This window comes from Podarcis melisellensis, assembly GCF_964234715.1.
Source record: "Podarcis melisellensis genome assembly, chromosome: 9".
NCBI classification, from domain to species: Eukaryota; Metazoa; Chordata; class Lepidosauria; order Squamata; family Lacertidae; genus Podarcis; species Podarcis melisellensis.
Window position 1 is genome coordinate 21,463,823 of NC_138541.1, and position 20,486 is coordinate 21,484,308.

Consider the following 20,486-nt stretch of genomic DNA (forward strand, 5'->3'; position numbering starts at 1 on the left):
TTTTATTAGCATACTACACGACTCTATAAAAATGACTGTTGAGTTTTCACAATTTGGTTGTCTTTCTGCTGCTCCATTGCTATCTAAATAAAATAAGCCGCTTATTTTTAGACAGCAGCGATAGCTCACTGTTCGCGTAAAACAAATGCTGGTGCACAATTTTTGTCAATTACTGGGTACTGCAAAATGTCTAAAAGGTAATAAGGGTGCGCAAACATCAAAACAGATGGATCAGTGTTGGACACGTTAATGCATCAAGTGAGCATTTCACAAAGAGAAAGCAAGTACAGAGGAAACAATTTAACAATATGATTTGTCATGCCTGTTACCAAGGCATGATTACATAGCTGAGCCCCTAATGTTCCACCTTTCATTCTCTGGAATTACTTCCAACAGCAGCATGTAAAATGCCCATGAATTCGTAGCGCAGGGAACGAAGCATTATTAATATGCATCTTCCACCGTGCTCTGTGAAATGCAGAATAGCTTTAGAAGCAAAGGCACTGCGGGAGGGTATTCATTGGCTGGTAGTGATGTCATATCCCCACTCACCCATTTGCTATTTCTTAGCTGGAAAACACTATGTGCACTCAATTTTGGTGGGGGGTGGGGTGGGAATTACACATTTTTAAGAAGGCTGCAGTCAGCTCTCACAGCTTCAGCTTTGAAACACTGCCCAGAGATGACTTTTGCAGCTTCAATGGTACATTTCCTATTGTTTTAATACACAGAACGCAATCCAACAACATAAATTAGGGACTCGAGGCTGCCTTCAGTCCACAAACACACACACAACTCTTGATTGCTTTCTAATCAGAATGCAAGATCATGGGGTCAGGAAAGATAATCTGCTATGGGGCAGGCAAGCTGAAAAATACACACGGTGTTACTAGGACTCTACAGCTCATCCACTAACCATGGGCAAGTGGTTCTGAGTTCTTGGGTGGTAGATTAAGGTTCAAGGCTCGTGGCTTTGTGAAGGTGTAAGGAACCTGTGGCCCTCATTGGACTCCAACTCCCATCAGCCAATGGGCAAGGATAACATATTGGGAGCAGGGGCATAGGTTCCCCACTCCTGCCTTATTGAATTAACCGGCTTCTCCTATTACCCTTGCATCTGTGCCTTCTAAATTATTATCTAGAAATTAGCAATAATCACAAGCTTTTCTTTCGGTTTGGGATTGTTGTTTTTCTAATCACCTGTGGCCAGCTCTGAAGCCATGTGTAGAGGCAGCTGCAGAAGGAATGATGTTTGAAGCCCTCCTTTCAATTCAGAGCAAGTCCAGCGCTTAATAAAAGCTTGCACTGGCTGTCTATGTGCTACTGACCTGACTTGTTACTGACCTACAAGGTTCTTGTATTAATTTACAAGGCCCACAATTCTTCTGTTTCACTATCTACTAAAACCATTTCTTTTTCATCAAGCATTTATGTTGTTGTTGTTTAGTCGTTTAGGCATGTCCGACTCTTCGTGACCCCATGGACCAGAGCACGCCAGGCACTCCTGTCTTCCACGGCCTCCCGCAGTTTGGTCAAACTCATGTTCGTAACTTCGAGAACACTGTCCAACCATCTCGTCCTCTGTTGCCCCCTTCTCCTTGTGCCCTCAGAACTATCTTGATTCCTTATCTTTCCCAACATCAGGGTCTTTTCCTTAGGGAGTCTTCTCTTTTCATGAGGTGGCCAAAGTATTGGAGCCTCAGCTTCACGATCTCTCCTTCCAGTGAGCACTCAGGGCTGATTTCCTTAAAAATGGATAGGTTTGATCTTCTTGCAGTCCATGGGACTCTCGAGAGTCTCCTCCAGCACCATAATTCAAAAGCATCAATTCTTTTGAAGGCGATCAGCCTTCTTTATGGTCCAGCTCTCACTTCCCTACACTTTACCGACACCACTACCGGGAAAACCATAGCTTTAACTATACGGACCTTTGTCGGCAAGGTGATGTCTCTGCTTTTTAAGATGCTGTCTAGGTTTGTCACTGCTCAAGCATTTACATAGAGCTAATTTGATTCAGTGCTGGTCATTTGTTTTGTATTTTACAATTACATGACATCTTGATGCTTGTATTGCCCAACACCAGTTTCTTTTTGAATGAAATGTAGTTAAGAAATACTCGTATTAATTCCTTAAGAACTATCTAATTCCTTAAATACCTTCAGGGGAGCCCCAACAGTGGCATTCCATGTCTTGGGTACACATCAACCCACATCCACCAGTACAATTAATGAGTGTTAAGCCAAGAACAAATCTTGGCCGCAGATGATGGTTTGTCTGTAGTGAGGCAAACCAAAAGTTTAGTAAGTGTTGCAGCAGCAGCAGCAGAACCAGAGGAAGGAGCAAAGCAGCTGCAATCTCTGCTGTAAGTTCACTCACAGTTAGCCAAAGTTTGCAAACCTGGCCAATGTATGTTCGGGACTGCACATTATTGCTGCATATTTGGTCACCTATGGTGAGCACCATCTTGCCTAGGCAACCAAACAGGGAAACTTTTGTAAAAACCAGAAGTCCTAGTTCCTTCCTGATCTACTTTTCAGGATGTTGATGTGCCACAAGTGGACAACACAGGTCAAGCCAAATTAAGTTAATGAACAGGATAGGAGCACACGCTTAATTCTCCCACTGAAAACCACAGTATATTCCCTTGCGTGAATTGTGCCCACAGACCTCCCAAATATGGGTGTGCAAAATAGCAGGAGTAACATCTATGGCCTTGTGGTTGAGTAACATCTATGGCCTTATTGGTGCAGACCCATACACAGCATTGATTTTCACACCAGAGGAAATAGTTTTGCATTCAGCAGAACTTGCCCTCACCTTACTTATGTTTACGAGCAGCACGGCGCTGCCTTCACCAGGACGGAGCTCCACTGTGAATGTCTGCTGCGTCTGCAGCTCAGGAATGCTCACAGTCGCGAGAGCAGCAACTGGCTTTGAGCTGATGACATCAAAATCCAGCTCTATTTTGAGACTCCACTGCTGAGTGTTTTGCACTGAACAAAACAAAAACAAAGAAGGTTGTTGAGAGTGGACAGATTGAACGCATACCGTTAGTCACCTGTGATCTAGAAGGTTATGTCTGTCTTCACACTTAGGGAGATCTGGGTTCAAATCCCCAGACAACAATGTGACACCAACAGGGAGCCAAAGGGAAGACACATCTTGCTATCCACACCACACGGGGTTGTTTTCACAAGGATATAATTGTGATGATAAAGAGGGTGATATGCATCCCACCCAGAGCTCCCTGTAGGAAGGTCAAGACATAAATTTAGTAGATCAGGGGTGGTGAACCTGTGTCTCTCTAGAGCAGTGTTTCCCAAACTTAGGCCTCCAGCTATTTTTGGACTACAACTCCCATCATCCCTAGCTTGCAGCACAAGTGATCAGGAATGATGGGAGTTGTAGTCCAAAAACAGCTGGAGACCCAATTTTGGGAAACATGGGTCTAGATGCATCTGGACTAAAACCTGCATCATCTCTGATCATTGGTCAAGCTAGCTGGAGCTGATGGGTGTTGGATTCCAACATCTGAAGGACACCAGCCAGTCGGACGTTATATGAAACCAGAAGCTTGTCACAGCAATTTACTCAACTGCTACTACCACAGAAGCTCCTACAGATGAACCCATGTGGTAGCTGGCTCATACTAACATTTTCCTATGCCAGCCGTATTTTGAAGATGGTTCAGAATTTCTCAAAGGGATGGTGATTATGGAACAAACTAGGCATGCTATTCAATTTCTAGCTTTTTTCTTCTTCTAAGTAGCAGCCAGGAGGGGGATTAGGTCCTTGATGCACAGAGAAGAGAGTGATCACCATGATCTTGATGAGATCGTTCTCCAAGCTGCTGCTAAGCCCAAGAAGAGAACGCCATTCATCTCCCAGAGTGAACAGGAGCTTCAAGGAGGAGGCTATTTTCATTGGGTCTTGCATGTCATGGTCTCAGTCCCAATCGCACACCACTTATAGCTGTTCTTTAGCAGAAAAACACTAGACATGTTAAATGCAATCACCCTTGTCTGGTTTGGACCTGGGCAAACCAGGAATTGTTCTCGACAGCTTGAACATAAAACAAAAAGTGTTATAGTCATTGTGAATGTTGCTTGAAAAGATGCGGACAACAAAAGTAAGGAAGGGCCAATATCAGAAACTGGTGTTTGTAGCCAGCTGCTGAGCCCTCATATCTCCAGGAGGGATCCCTAATCAGCCACCACTGAACAGCTACAAAGAAGAGAAAGGGACCCCACCCCACCTCAGGCACAAGCAAAATATCTGGAATCACCTCCAGTCCCAAACCACATTGCACAAGACCAAATCAATCTATGGAGAGGTCACTCTACGTCAGGCTTCTTCAATCTCAGCCCTCCAGATGTTTTGAGACTACAATTCCCATCATCCCTGACCACTGGTCCTGCTAGCTAGGGATCATGGGAGTTGTAGGCCAAAAAAACATCTGGAGGGCTGAGGTTGCGGAAGCCTGCTCTAGGTAAAGGATGTGGGTGCTGTCGCCCACCAGATGTTGTTGGACCACGATTCCCGTCTTCACTGACCATGTCAACTGGGGATGATTGGACTCAAGAGCCCAGGAACATCTGTAGGGGTGCTACTTTTCTGACCCTGATTTCTATACGAACACAAAGTTGAATTGGTCCAACAGGATATCCCCCAACCAACCACCCACCCACCCATCCATCCATCAATTGGTCCAACACCCACCCCACCCACTCACCCATCCATCACAGACAATGTGAAGTAACTAGGCCAGTGTTGCTGGAGCAATACTAGGTAGGCTGCAAATTCATAAGTTAATGAAGGCACCAGTTTCACAACTCTCTCCTAAATCTTTTTTAGGAGATTACACACACACACACACACACACACACACACACTGGACTTTTTGTTTCAGGGCTTGAAAATGTCACCAGGCTGGGCACAGGACCTCTCTTAATGAAGCACTTGAACAGAAAACGTGATGATGAGGTGTGGTAGCCTTCCTACCTGCTAGCCAACATTTACACAGAGGGAGTGGTCAGGCAGGTACTCCAGCTCCTCTAGCAACTGGCTTTAACCCAATAAGGAGGCCTGCCTCACACTTCAAAAACTGCTGCACAAAACTAGCCACAGTTTCATAGATGGCCTCAAGTCTAGAACGTCTGTTAACACACATCAAGATGTTCAAACACAAAATTCTACAGTGGTGGTAGTTCAATGTATATAGAGAATAAGGTTTGTTTGTTTTTTGAAGTTTCGCTTATGTAGCACCACTGACACAAAGTTAACCCTGGTGAAACATGTTGGGGATACTTATTTTCCCACCAGCTGCAAGAAATTAAGATAGCCATTTTGTAACAACAAGGACTCTGGAGAAACAAGAGTGTCACGGTCGTTTACCAAGGGCTTTCCCCATCTGTTACATTTTGCTTTTATTCGATCTACATTTGAACACAGCTGTTTTGGGGAAAGATCACAATTTCTGGATAGAATAACCATTTCTGCATGTTGAACAAATGCTTCATTCAGAGAAAATGCATGGAATTCTTCTCTGCTGTAGGCCTACAAAGTGAGTGGAATTGAGACCGGGGAATGAATTGAACCCATTGTGTCTGGATTTGGTGGGGTCTACAGTTGTTTCTCTTTGGCCACTCAAGTGCGCTCGCCACATCAACATGCCCGGTAAGAGGAGGTCTCCTGCAGGATCACAGAGCATTTGCCGGCTCAAAGAATCATGACTCTTGAAAGGGGTCCTTCAACCTTCCTACTATGCTTGAATAAACCACTTGCCTCTTGCCAAAGCTTCGCTTACCATCTCCTTGACATATAACAGGAGAATCCTGCATATCAGTAAATGCAGGAAGCCAGATGCCCTTTTTATTGCCTGAATGGCTGAACTGGTATAAGAAATACAGCAGCAGAAATACAGTCCCTCTTCTCCCACAGCGAATGCAACAAAGACATCCATGTCTCCTTGAGTTTGTCTTACATGCGAAGCCACAGATCATGTCCCAGAAATGGTTCCCACATTCAACTCACCCAATGAAATTAAGGAATACGGCTAAGTTAGATAAATTAATTTCAGCAGGTCTACTCTTGAGTAAAATTTAGATGCCTTGTCTTAACATGCAGTAGATTGAGGCAATAGATGGGATGGTGGACTACTTCATACTGCAGGTACAGAAACACCTATTTGGGTGAGCTCCCGTTGCTCGGTCCCAGCTCCTGCCAACCTAGAAGTTCAAAAGCACATCAAAGTGCAAGTAGATAAACAGGTACTGCTCCAGCGGGAAGGTAAACGGCATTTCCGTGCGCTGCTCTGGTTCACCAGAAGCGGCTTAGTCACGTTGGCCACATGACCCGGAAACTGTATGCTGGGTCCCTCGGCCAGTAAAGCAAGATGAGCGCTGCAACCCCAGAGTCGTCCGTGACTGGACCTAATGGTCAGGGGTTCCTTTACCTTTATGTTAAAAATGTTGCAAAGATAAAACCAGAACAGCTGGGCTTCTCCCTGATCTGCTAGTTTTCTGTGTGCAGGGTTCTGCTTTTTGTTATCAGGAGTAGTATTCAAAATAGGAATCCTTCCCCTCCTATAGGCTGAAATGGCACAATTCATTCTACCACTGGTACCTGAGTTTCCTAATTAATCCTAGTGGGGAATGTATAGGCTCCCAGGGAAAATCACCATTAACTTTTCTCACTGCTTGCCAAGCCAAGGTTGCTGCTCCAGCTTCTTAGTCCTCCTTGCAACTCCCCATACATTAGGGCCTTTGTGTTGTGCTACAGGGCTGCAACCCTCATCAACCCTGACCATTCGCCAAACTAGCCGGGGCTGATGGGAGTCAGAATCCAGTGACAAATGGTCAGGGAGGGTGGGAGTTGGTAGTCCAACCCCATCTGGAGGGAACCAGTTTGGGAAAGACTGTGCTGTACTTTAAACTAGGAGACCTGGGAAAGAATGGTCCGGGAAATGCAAAGACCCCTTCAAGCATTCCCCTTAATGCAATTAACAATTCTGGGGTAGGGCTGTGCCTACTGACCTTATCTTCACACATGTCAAGAGGCAAGTCTGCAAAGAAGGAACCTGCCAAACACATATCTGTTATTCCTGTGACCCAGAACAATCCGTGTTCCAGTTCCAAATGGCAGAGGAAATTTGTGCGTATCCAGTAAGCTTCCCCACTGCAACATTTTTCGAATGGATGGAGAGCAAACGGGGAGGGAGTTGTGGGAATGAGACTAGTCCTCATGGTCCTGCTATCCCCCCCCCCCCGATTGTTAAATCACATGAAGGAGAATACTTGAAGGAGGCTTCACATGCGGCTTGATAATATTTTCTTCTTAAAAGAAATATCAACAAGCTGTAGGAATCATTCCATTAGATACTGATTATGCAAAATGTGATGTATGGACAGTAGTGATGTATGGAAGTGAGAGCTGATCGCTGAAGAATTGATGCTTTTGAATTATGGTGCTGGAGGAGACTCTTGAGAGTCCCATGGACTGCAAGAAGATCAAACTTATCCATTTTTAAGGAAATCAGCCCTGAGTGCTCACTGGAAGGACAGATCCTGAAGCTGAGGCTCCAATACTTTGGCCACCTCATGAGAAGAGAAGACTCCCTGGAAAAGACCCTGATGTTGGGAAAGATGGAGGGCACAAGGAGAAGGGGACGACAGAGGACGAGATGGTTGGACAGTGTTCTTGAAGCTACCAGCATGAGTTTGACCAAGCTGCGGGAGGCAGTGGAGGACAGGAGTGCCTGGCGTGCTCTGGTCCATGGGGTCACGAAGAGTCAGACACGACTAAAATATGTATTAGACCACCTGGGTAAATAAATAAAAACTCTGAACCACTTTAAATGGCATTCACATGACTGATTTAAAGATTAATAGGTTCAGTATTCCAAGTTTGATTTTTTTCCCCTTCTGGATAAGCACAGCCTCGAGGCTGAGCTCCAAAAAAGAACCCCCGGCTGACTGAAGGGAAACTGTATCTGGCTGCATACCTGGTTCTCAACAGGTGGAGCTGGAAGGCTACATACTAAGCAACTCCTGATGCTGTCTTGGCATTCCATGGAAATTCCAGCTGTGTTAATTTCTGCAAAGGGCTGGAGCCATTTCCAGAAGCTTCAAAGACTGCCTTCTTCCCAGTATCACCCAGAGGCAAAGTGGCTGGTTTAGTAATAATAAGGGCACACTAAACACCCAGGTTTAGAACATTTAGGTCCAGTTGACTTCAAAGGGAGAGCAAGAGGTTTACTTTCCCGATTAAAGTTACTGGGACTTAGGAGCGCTTATGGAGGCAGCAATACACTGTTACGTTTTGCTATGAGTGCTTTGGAACTTCCAGCACATCAGCTCTGTAATGCTTTCATTATTAAAACGCCACATAAAAAATTGGGGGCCAGCAAGGGGCTGTAATTTGGTTGTAAACGTTTGTTTCTTGGCATGCAAAAGTTGCCATATATGCACCAACCAATCATTTATGTGTACGCCGCCTTTCTAAAAGTTCAAACCGTGTGCAAGGCAGCTTACAACATATGAAAAATTGCATTAACGACAAACAAGGCAAAACTAGGCAGAAACAATAAACAAAACGTCACAAAGTACACAACCAGATTGAAAAACTTTCACCGTATAAAAAAAGGTGAAGGTTTTTCAATCTGGTTGTGATGTTTTGTTTATTGTTTGTGACTAGTTTTGTCTTATTTTTTATATCCTTATTTTGGATTGTATGATTTAGCAGCAAAACTGCAACGATGCCCACCTACCCCCCCCCCAAAAAAAACCCTAAATGACACTCCATCCAGGAAACAAGAAACCTTAGTTCAAGGAGACATTCTGGTCAGGCAAAGGCACTCAATGAGTGTATGGAGCTGGGATGATGGGGGGTGGGGTGGGACTAGAGAGGGAGGTGGCCTGAGGGCCCGAGAGAGAGATCTAGAGGGCCACATTTGCCCCCCAAATTTAAGGTATAGACAATAATACAACAGTAAGACAGCTTCCCATGTTCCTATTCAGATAGATTAGCTTCTGAAAGTCCACACAGTGAGTTTGGAGTGAGATTAACTTTGAATGAGCAACTTCCAAGTTTATACCTAGCTCTCTTAAAGCTATGGAACACTCCATCAACTTTCTGAATTGATTGTGTGTGACGTGTTGGGACAATGCCCATTATGAAAAGCAACTTGTCCTTTTGAGCCAGTCAACCCCAGTGCAAGCTGGACGACAAACAAGTGATTACCAGCAACAGGAACCGGTTAGGTGGCTTCAGTTCAGGACAAGCACACGATAGGAACTCCTCTCAAGTTACAGCCATCGTCATGCAGCTGCTTTTGCCCCAAACTCTTAAATCTCAACACTGGGAGAAATCCAGTGATATGGAGAGCCCTTTCAGCCCTAGCAACATCCATTTCAGAAACGAAGTGACAGACAGAATGTCACAGATGTCAAGGACAAGGGGACAGAAGGGCAGGCAGCAAAAAGTCTCTGGTTTACCCTTCCTTCAGCAGGAAAGAAATAAGAAAAGAGGGTGCTTAGACCACATCCTGTTCAGGGCTGCACACATTTAAAAGTGAACCTTGATTCACGCATTCTGAAACAACATGAGAACCCAAACAAAGCCATCCTTCAAAATTCACACTTCTCTGAATTTTACAGTGTAATTCTCCAGCATACACCAATGTAAAATGTCTGTATTAATGAAAATAACATACCCAAATGCCTTATGTTAGGGAAAATATTAACATTTCAAGAAATATGCTTTTAAAAAATGCCTATGTTCGGGTAAATGACACATAAAAATAAGTATATTTGGATTAACTTGAACTAAAATACTGATACATTTTCAGGAGGACTTTTTTTAAAAAAATTGCAACCTGATGAATAGATGTGGGGAAGTGAATTTGGGATTGGGAAAACAAGAAGCAGAGAAACTAAAATCATTCATACCTACTCAGGACACACCACAGCAAAGACTCTACCACCACTCACCTTAAGAAGCAGTCTTACGCAGAGTTAGGTCCATCTAGCTGCAGAATGGAGGAACGATGACCCTCCAAATGCTGTTGACTACAACAACTATCAGCCTTAGTTAGCAAGACCAATGATCAGAATTTTTTACTTTATATGCTGCTTAGTTACAACTGACTCCAAGCGGAATGATGGGAGATGTTCTTCAGAAAATCCAGAGGGTGACACGGTTCCTCATCCAGATCATTAGTGCCACACCGACTGGCAGCACCTCTCTAGGCTTTCAAACAGAGGTGTTCCCCAGCCCTATCTGGAGATGCCAGGTGTTTCGTCCGACTTTTTGCATGCAAAAACATGTGCTCTACCCCCAAGCTTTGGCCCTTTGGCAGCTTTAGCAAGGGAAGCCCAGTTTTGATTCCTGGAATCCAATGGGTCCAAGAGAATGCTTCAGACCAATTACTGCAGCTAAAGACTACTACTTCCTGGTTCTATGCAGCCCTTGCATTTACAGGGGCCTTCTGATACAGCTTCAAAAGACTGCCATAGGATAGCCAATCTTATCTGTAGTTTACTACGAGCACAGATCAGAAAAACCGTCACCAAACTATTGGACCCCTGGGAAAAGGGACAGTTCAAGATAGGGGAGAGGATCTGATAAACAAGAGAAAAAGAATCTGTTCCAGACATGAGGAGCCATATGAGAGAAGGTGCACAAAGAAGAGAAGATGGAGACAAAGTGCAGAGATGGTGGCAGCATTTCTATATAACAGAGGTGAGAGGGAGAAGTGTTAATTGGAAATGAGCAGGAAAAATCTCAGCCTGAGATCCCTGAAAGAGCAATATTTTTCAACCTAAGTGGATGTGGACACAATCAATCACCTGGATAGGAAGGGACCCATGTTAACAGCAGGATATAATGTATTTAATTTTTTTAAAAAAAGAAATTGGGAGGACACATGTGTTCAGGAAGAGAGTGGTACAAAGCTTCAAAATAAATAATTAGAGGCTGGAAATTCATGCCCTTCATGGCACAGAGATGCAATTGTAGCAATGCAAGGAAGAGAGTGATGCAGTGAGAAAGAATAACGTGTCTTGCAGAGGATTTCTGGACTAGGAAAGAACAGATGATGCCCCTGTGTCATATGCTGAAATTACTCCAGTGTGTTATTGATCAGTGCTTTTGTATCTTTTGTGGGGAGAAGAACCTAGTGCAAACCTTTCAACCAATGTTTATTACATGGAAGGATTCTCTCCTTCAGGATCAATTTTTTCTGATTCATTCTACATTTAAAAGACAACAAGACTTACCATACTGAGGAGTCACCGAGAAATAAAGCAGGCGGCAAAGATTATATGCTTCAATCCTGACATCCTTCCAAATGCCCTGAGTAGGGAAAGAGGGGCCCCAGTCCCAGCTAAATGAGCACTGCTCCTGGAATTAAACACAAAGGCAGGTTGCTTCATGGAAAGGTTGCTTTCCTATGTAGAGGAAACAAGATTCTAAAGCAACTTTCCCCAACCTGACCCTGCCTAGATATTCCTAAAATGTATGTGTTTGTAAAATGGAGGGGCTGCAATCCTCAAAAGAGAGCGCCAACGTTCAGTTGCAGGTTCTACTCGTTCCAGAGGTAAAGGCCTCCTAGATGCTATTCCCTGGCCTCATCCCATATCATTGCAGTAAGACTCAGATGTCAAAACTGCCTAAGAACAGCAAACGGTCTGTTTCATACCACTGGATCAACACCATGCTGGAAGCTAGGAGAACGGCCAGGTAGAAAAGGCCCATCTCTTTGACCCACACCCATGTGGTTCCAGCTCCTCAGCTTCAAGAAGAGAAAAGAGGCTGTGTTTGCCACCAGGGGAATTGCTGTTTCCACCTGCCTTGCCCTACCCTCCAACCCTAGAAGACTCCACAGGTGAGCTACTTCCAGAGGAAGAACTGTAAGCCTTTTGGGCTGACACGTAGGGAGGGGGAGAATGTTCAATGCTGATGCAATCTGCTTTGGGGCTATTTTTTGACTTGACGTTACTGGGTACTTTTACTTGACCTGTTGGTTAAATGAACACTTGTGGGTATTTTAGCATTACGTTGCAGCAATATTATATTTTAATTTATGTATTGTATATGCATCATTACTGTGTTTAGATTTTTTTAAGAGCTGGGTTCAAATCCTCACTGTCACGAAGCTCACTGTGTGTCCTTTGGCCAGTCACCTTTTACAGGGTCATTGTGAGGACAAAATGGGCAGGGGGAGAAGAACCATGTATGCTATCTTGAGCTCCTTGGAGGAAAAGTGGTAAGCACATGAAAATAATATGAATAATAACAATAACAACAAATAAAAATAAATAGATGCAGTATATAAATAAATTGACCATGATGACTGTGGCAGAATGAGCTGAAGCCATGGAAAGCAGTTTCTGTATGGCTGGGTAATGCATCAGGTTATCACAGAGTCAGTCCCACATACACCAGCAGCTTTGAGTAAAATGATATGCAAGCTATGTGGATAGCATACAACTGAGCTATGAAAGTTAGCTTTGGTTCATGTTAAGATTTCCAGGGTGGTGTCTAGGGCAAAACAAGTTGTTGACCACAGCTTGAAGACATGTCTTGACTTGACCTCAGAACTCCCCACCCTGGAGATGTACATACAATAGATCTCGTTAAAGTTTTGCATAGTGACCTACAGATCTAAATTTGTAATCCTAATAACTGGCAGCTGAGCCTTACTAATTTTGGCAACCCACACTGCACTCGCCTAGCTCCTTCCCTGTATCCCAGGGAATCAGCTTGCCTGCCAACGTATCAAGTTACAAGGAGTGTAAACCAGGCAATGCACCTATTTCTAGGTTATTAACACTAGCAACATTCATTTCTTAGAAAACAGCCCTCTCAAAATGGAAAGATCTGTTTACTTCACCACTAACACTGATGGGCGGCCATTCTTCAGGTCCAAACAAGCTATTGTTAAAGATGAGACAAGGGCAATCTCAGACCTAATTTACAGGTTTCAGGGTAACTTAAGTTCATGAATTTAAATGGCTCTGCTCTGAGTAAAACTTAGCTGAATACAACCCAGAGACTTAAGACACCTTAAAGACTAACTGTTAAATCTGCACATGATGATTCTGGCATGTTCTCCATGGGGAAATTAGGTGATAAAGTCATCGTGTGCAGACTTTACAACTTCAGAAATAAAAAGTGTGAAGTGAGCTTTCAAGTGCCATTAAGAAAAAAGTTTCCAGAATAATATATATCTATATCCATCAGAAGGGACACAGGTGGCGCTGTGGGTTAAAGCCTCAGCGCCTAGGACTTGCCGAGCGAAAGGTCGGCGGTTCGAATCCCTGCTGTGGGGTGCGCTCCCGCTGCTCGGTCCCAGCGCCTGCCAACCTAGCAGTTCGAAAGCACCTCCGGGTGCAAGTAGATAAATAGGGACCGCTTACCAGCGGGAAGGTAAACGGCGTTTCCGTGTGCAGCTCTGGCTCGCCAGAGCAGCGATGTCACGCTGGCCATGTGACCCGGAAGTGTCTCCGGACAGCGCTGGCCCCTGGCCTCTTAAGTGAGATGGGTGCACAACCCCGGAGTCTGTCAAGACTGGCCCGTACGGGCAGGGGTACCTTTACCTTTACCTATATCCATCAGATTCCCATGAAGGGCAAGTCCTCCAGTTTTACTCTGACACTCACCAGCTTCTGATGGATATAAGCCATGCATTTGGGGACCACTAACACAGACTCCCCCAGAAATATCATTGATAGGGCAGCAACCACCCTGGAATCTTTTTGGTGAAGAGCAGTTGAAAATATTTTTTTAATAAAAGTAAAATAAACAGAGGTGGTAATTTGTGAATGGGAGGGAGATAACATGGCTCACAGCTCTTTTTTGTCGTCGAAATACACTGCAGACGTCTGATCCCCCTAGAGACCAAGAGATGTGATGATAGACTGCTCTGCCTCCTTTCTTTTAGCAAATGTTTTATGCCACCGGGGAAGTGATAATTCTGTATTGATTTGTTTTGGATGTTGTATGTGATGCCAATAAAAGGTTCTACGAGGCTCACAGCCCAACCCCACAACTGAACAGGCCAGGACTGCATCATGTGCCAGTATCATGGGCAAGGGTCACCCAACTTGGTCCAATGATGTCATAGCAGGATGCTATTGGACACTGCCTCCCCAAAAGCACTCAGCTGAAATATCGACACAGTGCAGCCACAACACGCCTCCTTTCTTTTTCAGCTTTGCTCCCCTACTCTGGGGTACAACCATAGCCAAGTGATAGAGCATCTCCTTTGCATAGCAGCACATCCCAGGTTCAATCCCCAACATCTCCAGATGGGGATGGATATGCCACGTCTGAAACCTTGGAGAGACGCTGCCAGTTCGTGCAGACAATACTAATCTATATGGACTCACTCGGGATGAGGCAGCTTCCTATGTTGCTATGCCCCCTTTCAATTCTATGTACAGAAGCTGACCAGAATAGCGCTGGAATATTATTTTAATACTGGCAACAGGGCAGCATTCTGCACTGCATCCAAAGACCACAGGCTATCCTAGGGGGTGCTAGAGGAGACCACGTGGCACATACATTCTCCCACATCTTGCCACCACTGCTGCTCACCCCCTGGTATCTGCTGTCTGAGGTAGTCATCTCACTCCACCTAATGGCAAAACCGGTCCTGATGCTACCACCGAACTATGGCCACTCTTGCATGTGTGTTGACCCACATTTCTTGCAAAAGGGACATGCAGTTGCTGTTGTGCTCCTGTGTCGTTTGTGGGCTTCCCTTGGGCATCTGGTTGGCCACTGGGAGGCTAGATGGGCCACTGGCCTGATCTAGCAGACTCTTCTTACGTTCTTATGATAAAAGGGTGATCTGGGGAGGGGGCCAGAAAGAAGAAACCTCCCAGAGGAAACATCTCGATCCATATTCCAGCATGACGGCAAATTTCCTTCAAGGATCCAACTCTCTTTTTTTAAAAAAAAAGTTCTCGTCATAAACATGTACACAGCCCAGCACTATGCCAAAGCCACTCTCCCAGCATCTTCTGCTCTAAAAATAGGACTACAGCTGTTGCAAGTTGTTTTTCAGCCCCGCACCAATTTCTAACCAACCCAAGAGAGATACAACATTCTAGATTAGAGCAGAACGATGACCCCCACCATGTTTTCACTCACTGCTGTTACAGAAACAGCTCCTTTTTCGCAGCCTACTTAAAGATCCAATTCGGGCGTGGGCAATCTTTTCTTGTGGTTGTTGAGGGCTGAATTATTCTGCCACATCCCTTCTCCCATTTCCCCCCCTTCGCCACCCTCATGAGATGAGGCCGAGGGCTGCCAGTTGCCCACCTCTGATCTAATTTAATAGCGGCATTTATACTGTGTGGGGAACCTTTGCCCCTGCTGATGTTGCTGAACTACAACTCCCATGGGCCATGTTTGCTAGGGCTGATGGGAGTTGTAGTTCAGCAACGTCTGGAAGACCACAGATTCCCCACACCTGATTTATATAATAAGGTTACATTCACAACCAAGTTTCTTTCTGTCTTATTTGTAATTACAATGTTCCCTTCCCCTGACTAACAGGGTTCATCATTGCCAAGAGAGAAGATACCATATAAGGGATGTTATATCTCAACTGTAACAGCTTAAATAACATCACAGTCAAAATAGCAGATGTTCCTTCTTAACGCAAAAGCTGTGGCCCTAAAACACATTTGCTACTGAACAGGGCTGGACTTAAAGGTGCATAGGATTGCTCTGTCCAATCACCTCAGAGCGGAAAACACAACAGTAATTTGTATTAAATTCCTGGCTCCCATTATTGCGGTGCTTAAAAGCTTTCTGCTGATGTGTCCAAACAGACCCAGCTCCCCTTCACAACAGCTTAATGAGATGCGGCTTCTTATTAGCTAATGCTTCCCAGAGCTGTCAGAGCTGCACAATGTAAGTAGCTCAGCACATGAGAAACAGCAAACGCGCAGAAAGCTGCTTGGCTAAGATGCCTCATAACCCTGCCAGCATATTCTGGCGCTTCTCAGAGCTAACTCTGGTTTCTCCCGCTTTGCTAAATTCCCTGGATGGATGCAGCCACAGGGAACAATTGTAGCCGGAACTTCTCCTGTGAAGCTGCCAACATGGTGCCAGGTCCAGCATGGTCTAGGGGTTACTAGATTCCTGCTCTCTTCAGCCCAGTCATCACGGCCAATGGTCAGGGATGAGGGAACCTGCCAACCAGCCACATCTGTCATCCAGCAACCATGCTGGCTGCTCCTGCACCTAGATTCTTCTTGCTCAGAGACATCTATTCCAAGGAGTATTGCCTGGGACAAGTTTCCAAAGGGTGGGGTCTCACCTATTTATAGCAATTTACTTGTTCTCTAGCTATTAGTCTGTTTGCTACCACTCTTGCATAAAAACAGCTTTTAAAAGTTTATACATACAGTCGTACCTTGGATCCCGAATGCCTTGGTACTCAGACGTTTTGGCTCCCGAATGCCGCAAACCCAGAAGTGAGTGTTCCGGTTTGCAAACATTCTTTGGAACCTAAAGCATCTGATGGGCTTCTGCAGCTTCCAATTGGCTGCAGGAGCCTCCTGCAGCCAATCAGAAGCCACGCTTTGGTTTCCAAATGTCTTGGAAGTCAAACGGACTTCCGGAATGGATTCTGTTCAACTTCCAAGGTTACAACTGTATATATATTTCTCAATAAAATTAATCAGGCTGCTTCCTGTTTTATATCGGTATCAAAACATTACATTGCATTTTAAAATATTACAAGATTCCTCTATTCAGCAATGTGATTGTATACACACAGAAATATACATACACACACCCCGTATGTGAGAAATATATATTTTTAAAGGGGGTGGTCCAATTACCTAACAAGGCCCATGTTTCAAGATTCCCTTGATTTTATCACCATAATTTCTAATGGGACTCTTGACATTTCATGCACATAGCTATTTACCTTTCTGATGAAGTTAACGTGACATTGTCCTTTCTGTACAGGTGGAGGGCATTCCGGAGGCACCCTGTATGCTTGGTGATTTTTACTCTGCTCTGCAGCATACCAAACAGCCGAGACAAAATTAACATGAATTGCATTGACCTCCTTGATCACATCGGTAATATCAAAGCTCTGAAGCAGAGAAAGATGGGAAAAGTATGAATTATAGACTCTGTATATTTAAGAATCTGAAACACAGCATCCTTGAGGCATTGATTCAGTCACCCTGGGCTCTGGCTCAAACATTGCTTTCTTCACTTACAGGAGCAGTCTACCTGAGTGAGCAATGTAATAAATTTATGAAGCGAGTCCTCAGGATTCACCACTATGGTCATTTCTGCAAAACTTCCAAGCTCTAAATTGTACTTCAGAGACTGTGGAAGTTCCAACAGCTGCGGAGATCCCTGAGACTGCAGGTCATGGGGAATTGCTCACACAACTACAGTAGTCCTCTGAACAAAGAAAGCAAGTGAAGGTATGTTCAGAGCCAACCTTACCCTACTTAAACCATACATTTACAACTTGCAGCCAACCACCAAGCCAACCTCAGCCCCACCAGCCATGCATGGAGGCTTGCTCAGAAACTGATATACCACCTGAAACTGCAATAACAGACCAGTTGCCTGGAAGCCACAACACAAGGCTGATGTGCTGCATTGAGCTGTTGGGTCTCAAGTTGTGTTGACCTGGTTTTACTTAGCAGCGCATTGTGCAATGACACGCAATGACTTTGTACACTATGACCTTGTAAGCCAAACTATAACTTACCATGACTTGCACGAACATGCTGGCTCCAAGAGAAGACCTTGCACCCAATTTGCTCTTTCCTGGCCCTTTTAGAACAATGTGGCACAGAAGCTAAGCTAAGCCAAGCCAAAGTTTGGCTCAGCATGACATCCGACTCCTCCATAACCACAATCTGCAACTCTGGCTTAGCTGTCGCACTATGTTAAAAAGACAAGGAAGGAGCAAAATGGGTATGAGCTCATCTCCAAGTCTCAGCAAAGTTTGGCCACTGTGAGACCTGGTTATCCCCATCAGACAGCACTCAAGAGAGCAGGGAGGTCTTGCTATGCATTTTGATTACTTATGTACATTTTTAATGACGTATGTAATCTATGCTCTTTCTGTGTCAAGTACTCATGTAGGTTCTGCCTTCATCAAAAGCCTTAAATGCTTCCAAGTATAAACTCTATTCCTTTTCTTCATATGCTGCCTCTGCACTTCTACAATATTGTCCTCAAATGTATACTAGTCCTGAATGTAAGTAGTATGATCAGTCGTGAACAATGTGAATGAAGAATGATTGTTTAGCTTAGAAAAGAACACTCTGCTACTATACATATATATGCTGGAAGGCACCCAGGGTGGCTGGGGCAACCCAGTCAGATGGGTGGAGTACAAATAATAAATTATTATTGTAACAGGCAATGTTGGCTTCACTGCAAAGTTTGGTATTTCAACAGTGGGAAACAAGCCTAGCCGAACGCTGTGTGAGTGAAGTTTTACTTGCAAAATGGGATTTCTCCTTCCTCCCATGAAACCCCAAAATCTCCTTTGGAGAGCACCCAAACCCTCTGGGGCAGATGTTCAGGGTGTACAGAAGGCTTGGGATAAGGGAGAGAAGAAGAGGGAAGGGAAATCCCATTGCACAAATGAAACAGCAGCACCAGATACAGCCCATACTGTTTTTAAAAGAAAAAAGGTACTACCAGATTTCAGGTGACTATGCAGGATTGCCTAGATGCTGCCAAGGCTTAAAGACAGTTGAAACTGGGAGAAATCAAATCACTTTGCCCAAACACGTAATATATAAATTGGAGAATACTCACGTATCTGTTGAACATGTTGTCCGTCTTCCCAACAATGACATTATTGACCACAATCTGTGCTACTGTATCCACCCCATCAAAAACCAAACTCACTTTTTGCCATGTCCTACAAAAAGCAAACAGAACACACATTAGGGAACCCACTGGTACAGATGAAACATGGCTGAAAAATCCAAAGTCATCATTAGGAACATGCATGTCCTGCCTCATTCCTACAAATTCTGTCTAACCTTCCCTTGTCTTTCCTCCAGCACTGACTTGTTAACCATGATTGATACAGTGGTATCTCGGGTTACAGACGCTTCAAGTTACAGACTCTGCTAACCCAGAAATAGTACCTCGGGTTAAGAACTTTACCTCAGGATGAGAACAGAAATCGCACGCCAGCAGCGTGGCAGCAGCAGGAGGCCCCATTAGCTAAAGTGGTACCTCAGGTTAAGAACAGTTTCAGATTAAGAACAGACCTCCACAATGAATTAAGTTTTTAACCCGAGGTACCACTGTGCTCAACAAAATTTCCAGCTAGATCACAAATTGGAAACCTAGATTTGAAATGAGTTTGCAAGTAACGAGAACCCTGTGGTTAGTATAAAATGCGGCAAACCTACAGCTAAACCCTGGATGTGTCAAGGAAAAGAATCACATTAGAAAAAGGAGAGAAACTGAGAAGGGATTCAGCCTAACATGCACACAGACCTAGACCTACAAAACTCACATTGACAAATGATTTGAGCAACATCCATTTCTAGTCTGCTCCAGGTAAGTGTGCTTAGGAGTACAGCCTAAATCTTTGTATTATAACTTATGCCATTCTCATACCTGATATCAAAGGGAGTTTTGAAATCTCTGCTGTATGTCCAGTTATCCAAGGATATCCATGCATAGGCCAGGTCATTAAATCTGTAATAAGGATCCTATTGATGGACCACACAAAATAATTTTAAAAAAACTGATTGTTAAAAGGTACCATTGCAATATATATATATATATATATATATATGGACACACTACTATTAAGGGTATTAGGGTTTGAAACATGCAGGGAGGGGACTCTGAACCTCTTTGCTGAGCATGTAAGTGAAGCCACTAGATGCTCAAGCCAGAATGCTCTTTTCCTGCTTTTCCAACAGGGAATCCTCTGCGGTTCAGCAATGCCAAACTTTGCAATGAAACTAACATCTATAATGTAGGCAGATTATTACCTATAAACTTTATCAGGCTTGTACATAGCTTGTTGATTCATTCCCATGAAATGGTCCTGGACATTTGCAGAATGTCTACCATTCATTCATATTTCCCCCCCTTCCTCTTTCTTTCCATTTTTCCACTCCAACCTCACCACAGTATTCTCTCCATCTAAGCCAACTCACAAAAGCAAATATTAAATAAAGAAGAGTTCATCTCCCTTATCAAAGCTGAAAGGTGGGGCGTTAATAAGGAAAGAGTTGGGAAATGCACACTCGGTGAATCCCAACATTTTAATCCTCATTATGCCAGCATTAGAACTCTGGAGCCTTTTGAAGGCAAACAAGTGCAATTTTTGCCTGAAAACAGTTAATGAAGATAGCCTGAGTTTTGAAAAAATGGGAAGGGGAAGAAAACCTTTAGCCAACCCACACATGTGAGAGAGTGATGCATATTTTAGTGAGCCTGTGCTAAATATAACC

The 20,486-nt window shown here is 44.2% G+C and overlaps 1 protein-coding gene across 4 annotated transcripts in view; it reads right to left on the reverse strand.

Annotated features, from left to right (window-relative positions):
* MANBA (mannosidase beta) overlaps positions 1 to 20,486 on the reverse strand; it is a 204,695-nt gene that overhangs the window by 166,382 nt on the left and 17,827 nt on the right. For all 4 annotated transcript variants that reach the window (XR_014171608.1, XR_014171609.1, XM_081924908.1 and 1 more), the window contains exons 2-6: positions 19,639 to 19,733; positions 18,820 to 18,925; positions 16,949 to 17,119; positions 11,277 to 11,400; positions 2,818 to 2,993 (exon numbers count right to left, since the gene is read on the reverse strand). Coding sequence is in view for 2 of the 4 variants with exons in the window: in XM_081924907.1 (XP_081781033.1) it covers positions 2,818 to 2,993; positions 11,277 to 11,400; positions 16,949 to 17,119; positions 18,820 to 18,925; positions 19,639 to 19,733 (672 nt within the window). In the remaining 2 variants the exon portion in view is untranslated. The remainder of the gene's footprint in view (positions 1 to 2,817; positions 2,994 to 11,276; positions 11,401 to 16,948; positions 17,120 to 18,819; positions 18,926 to 19,638; positions 19,734 to 20,486) is intronic.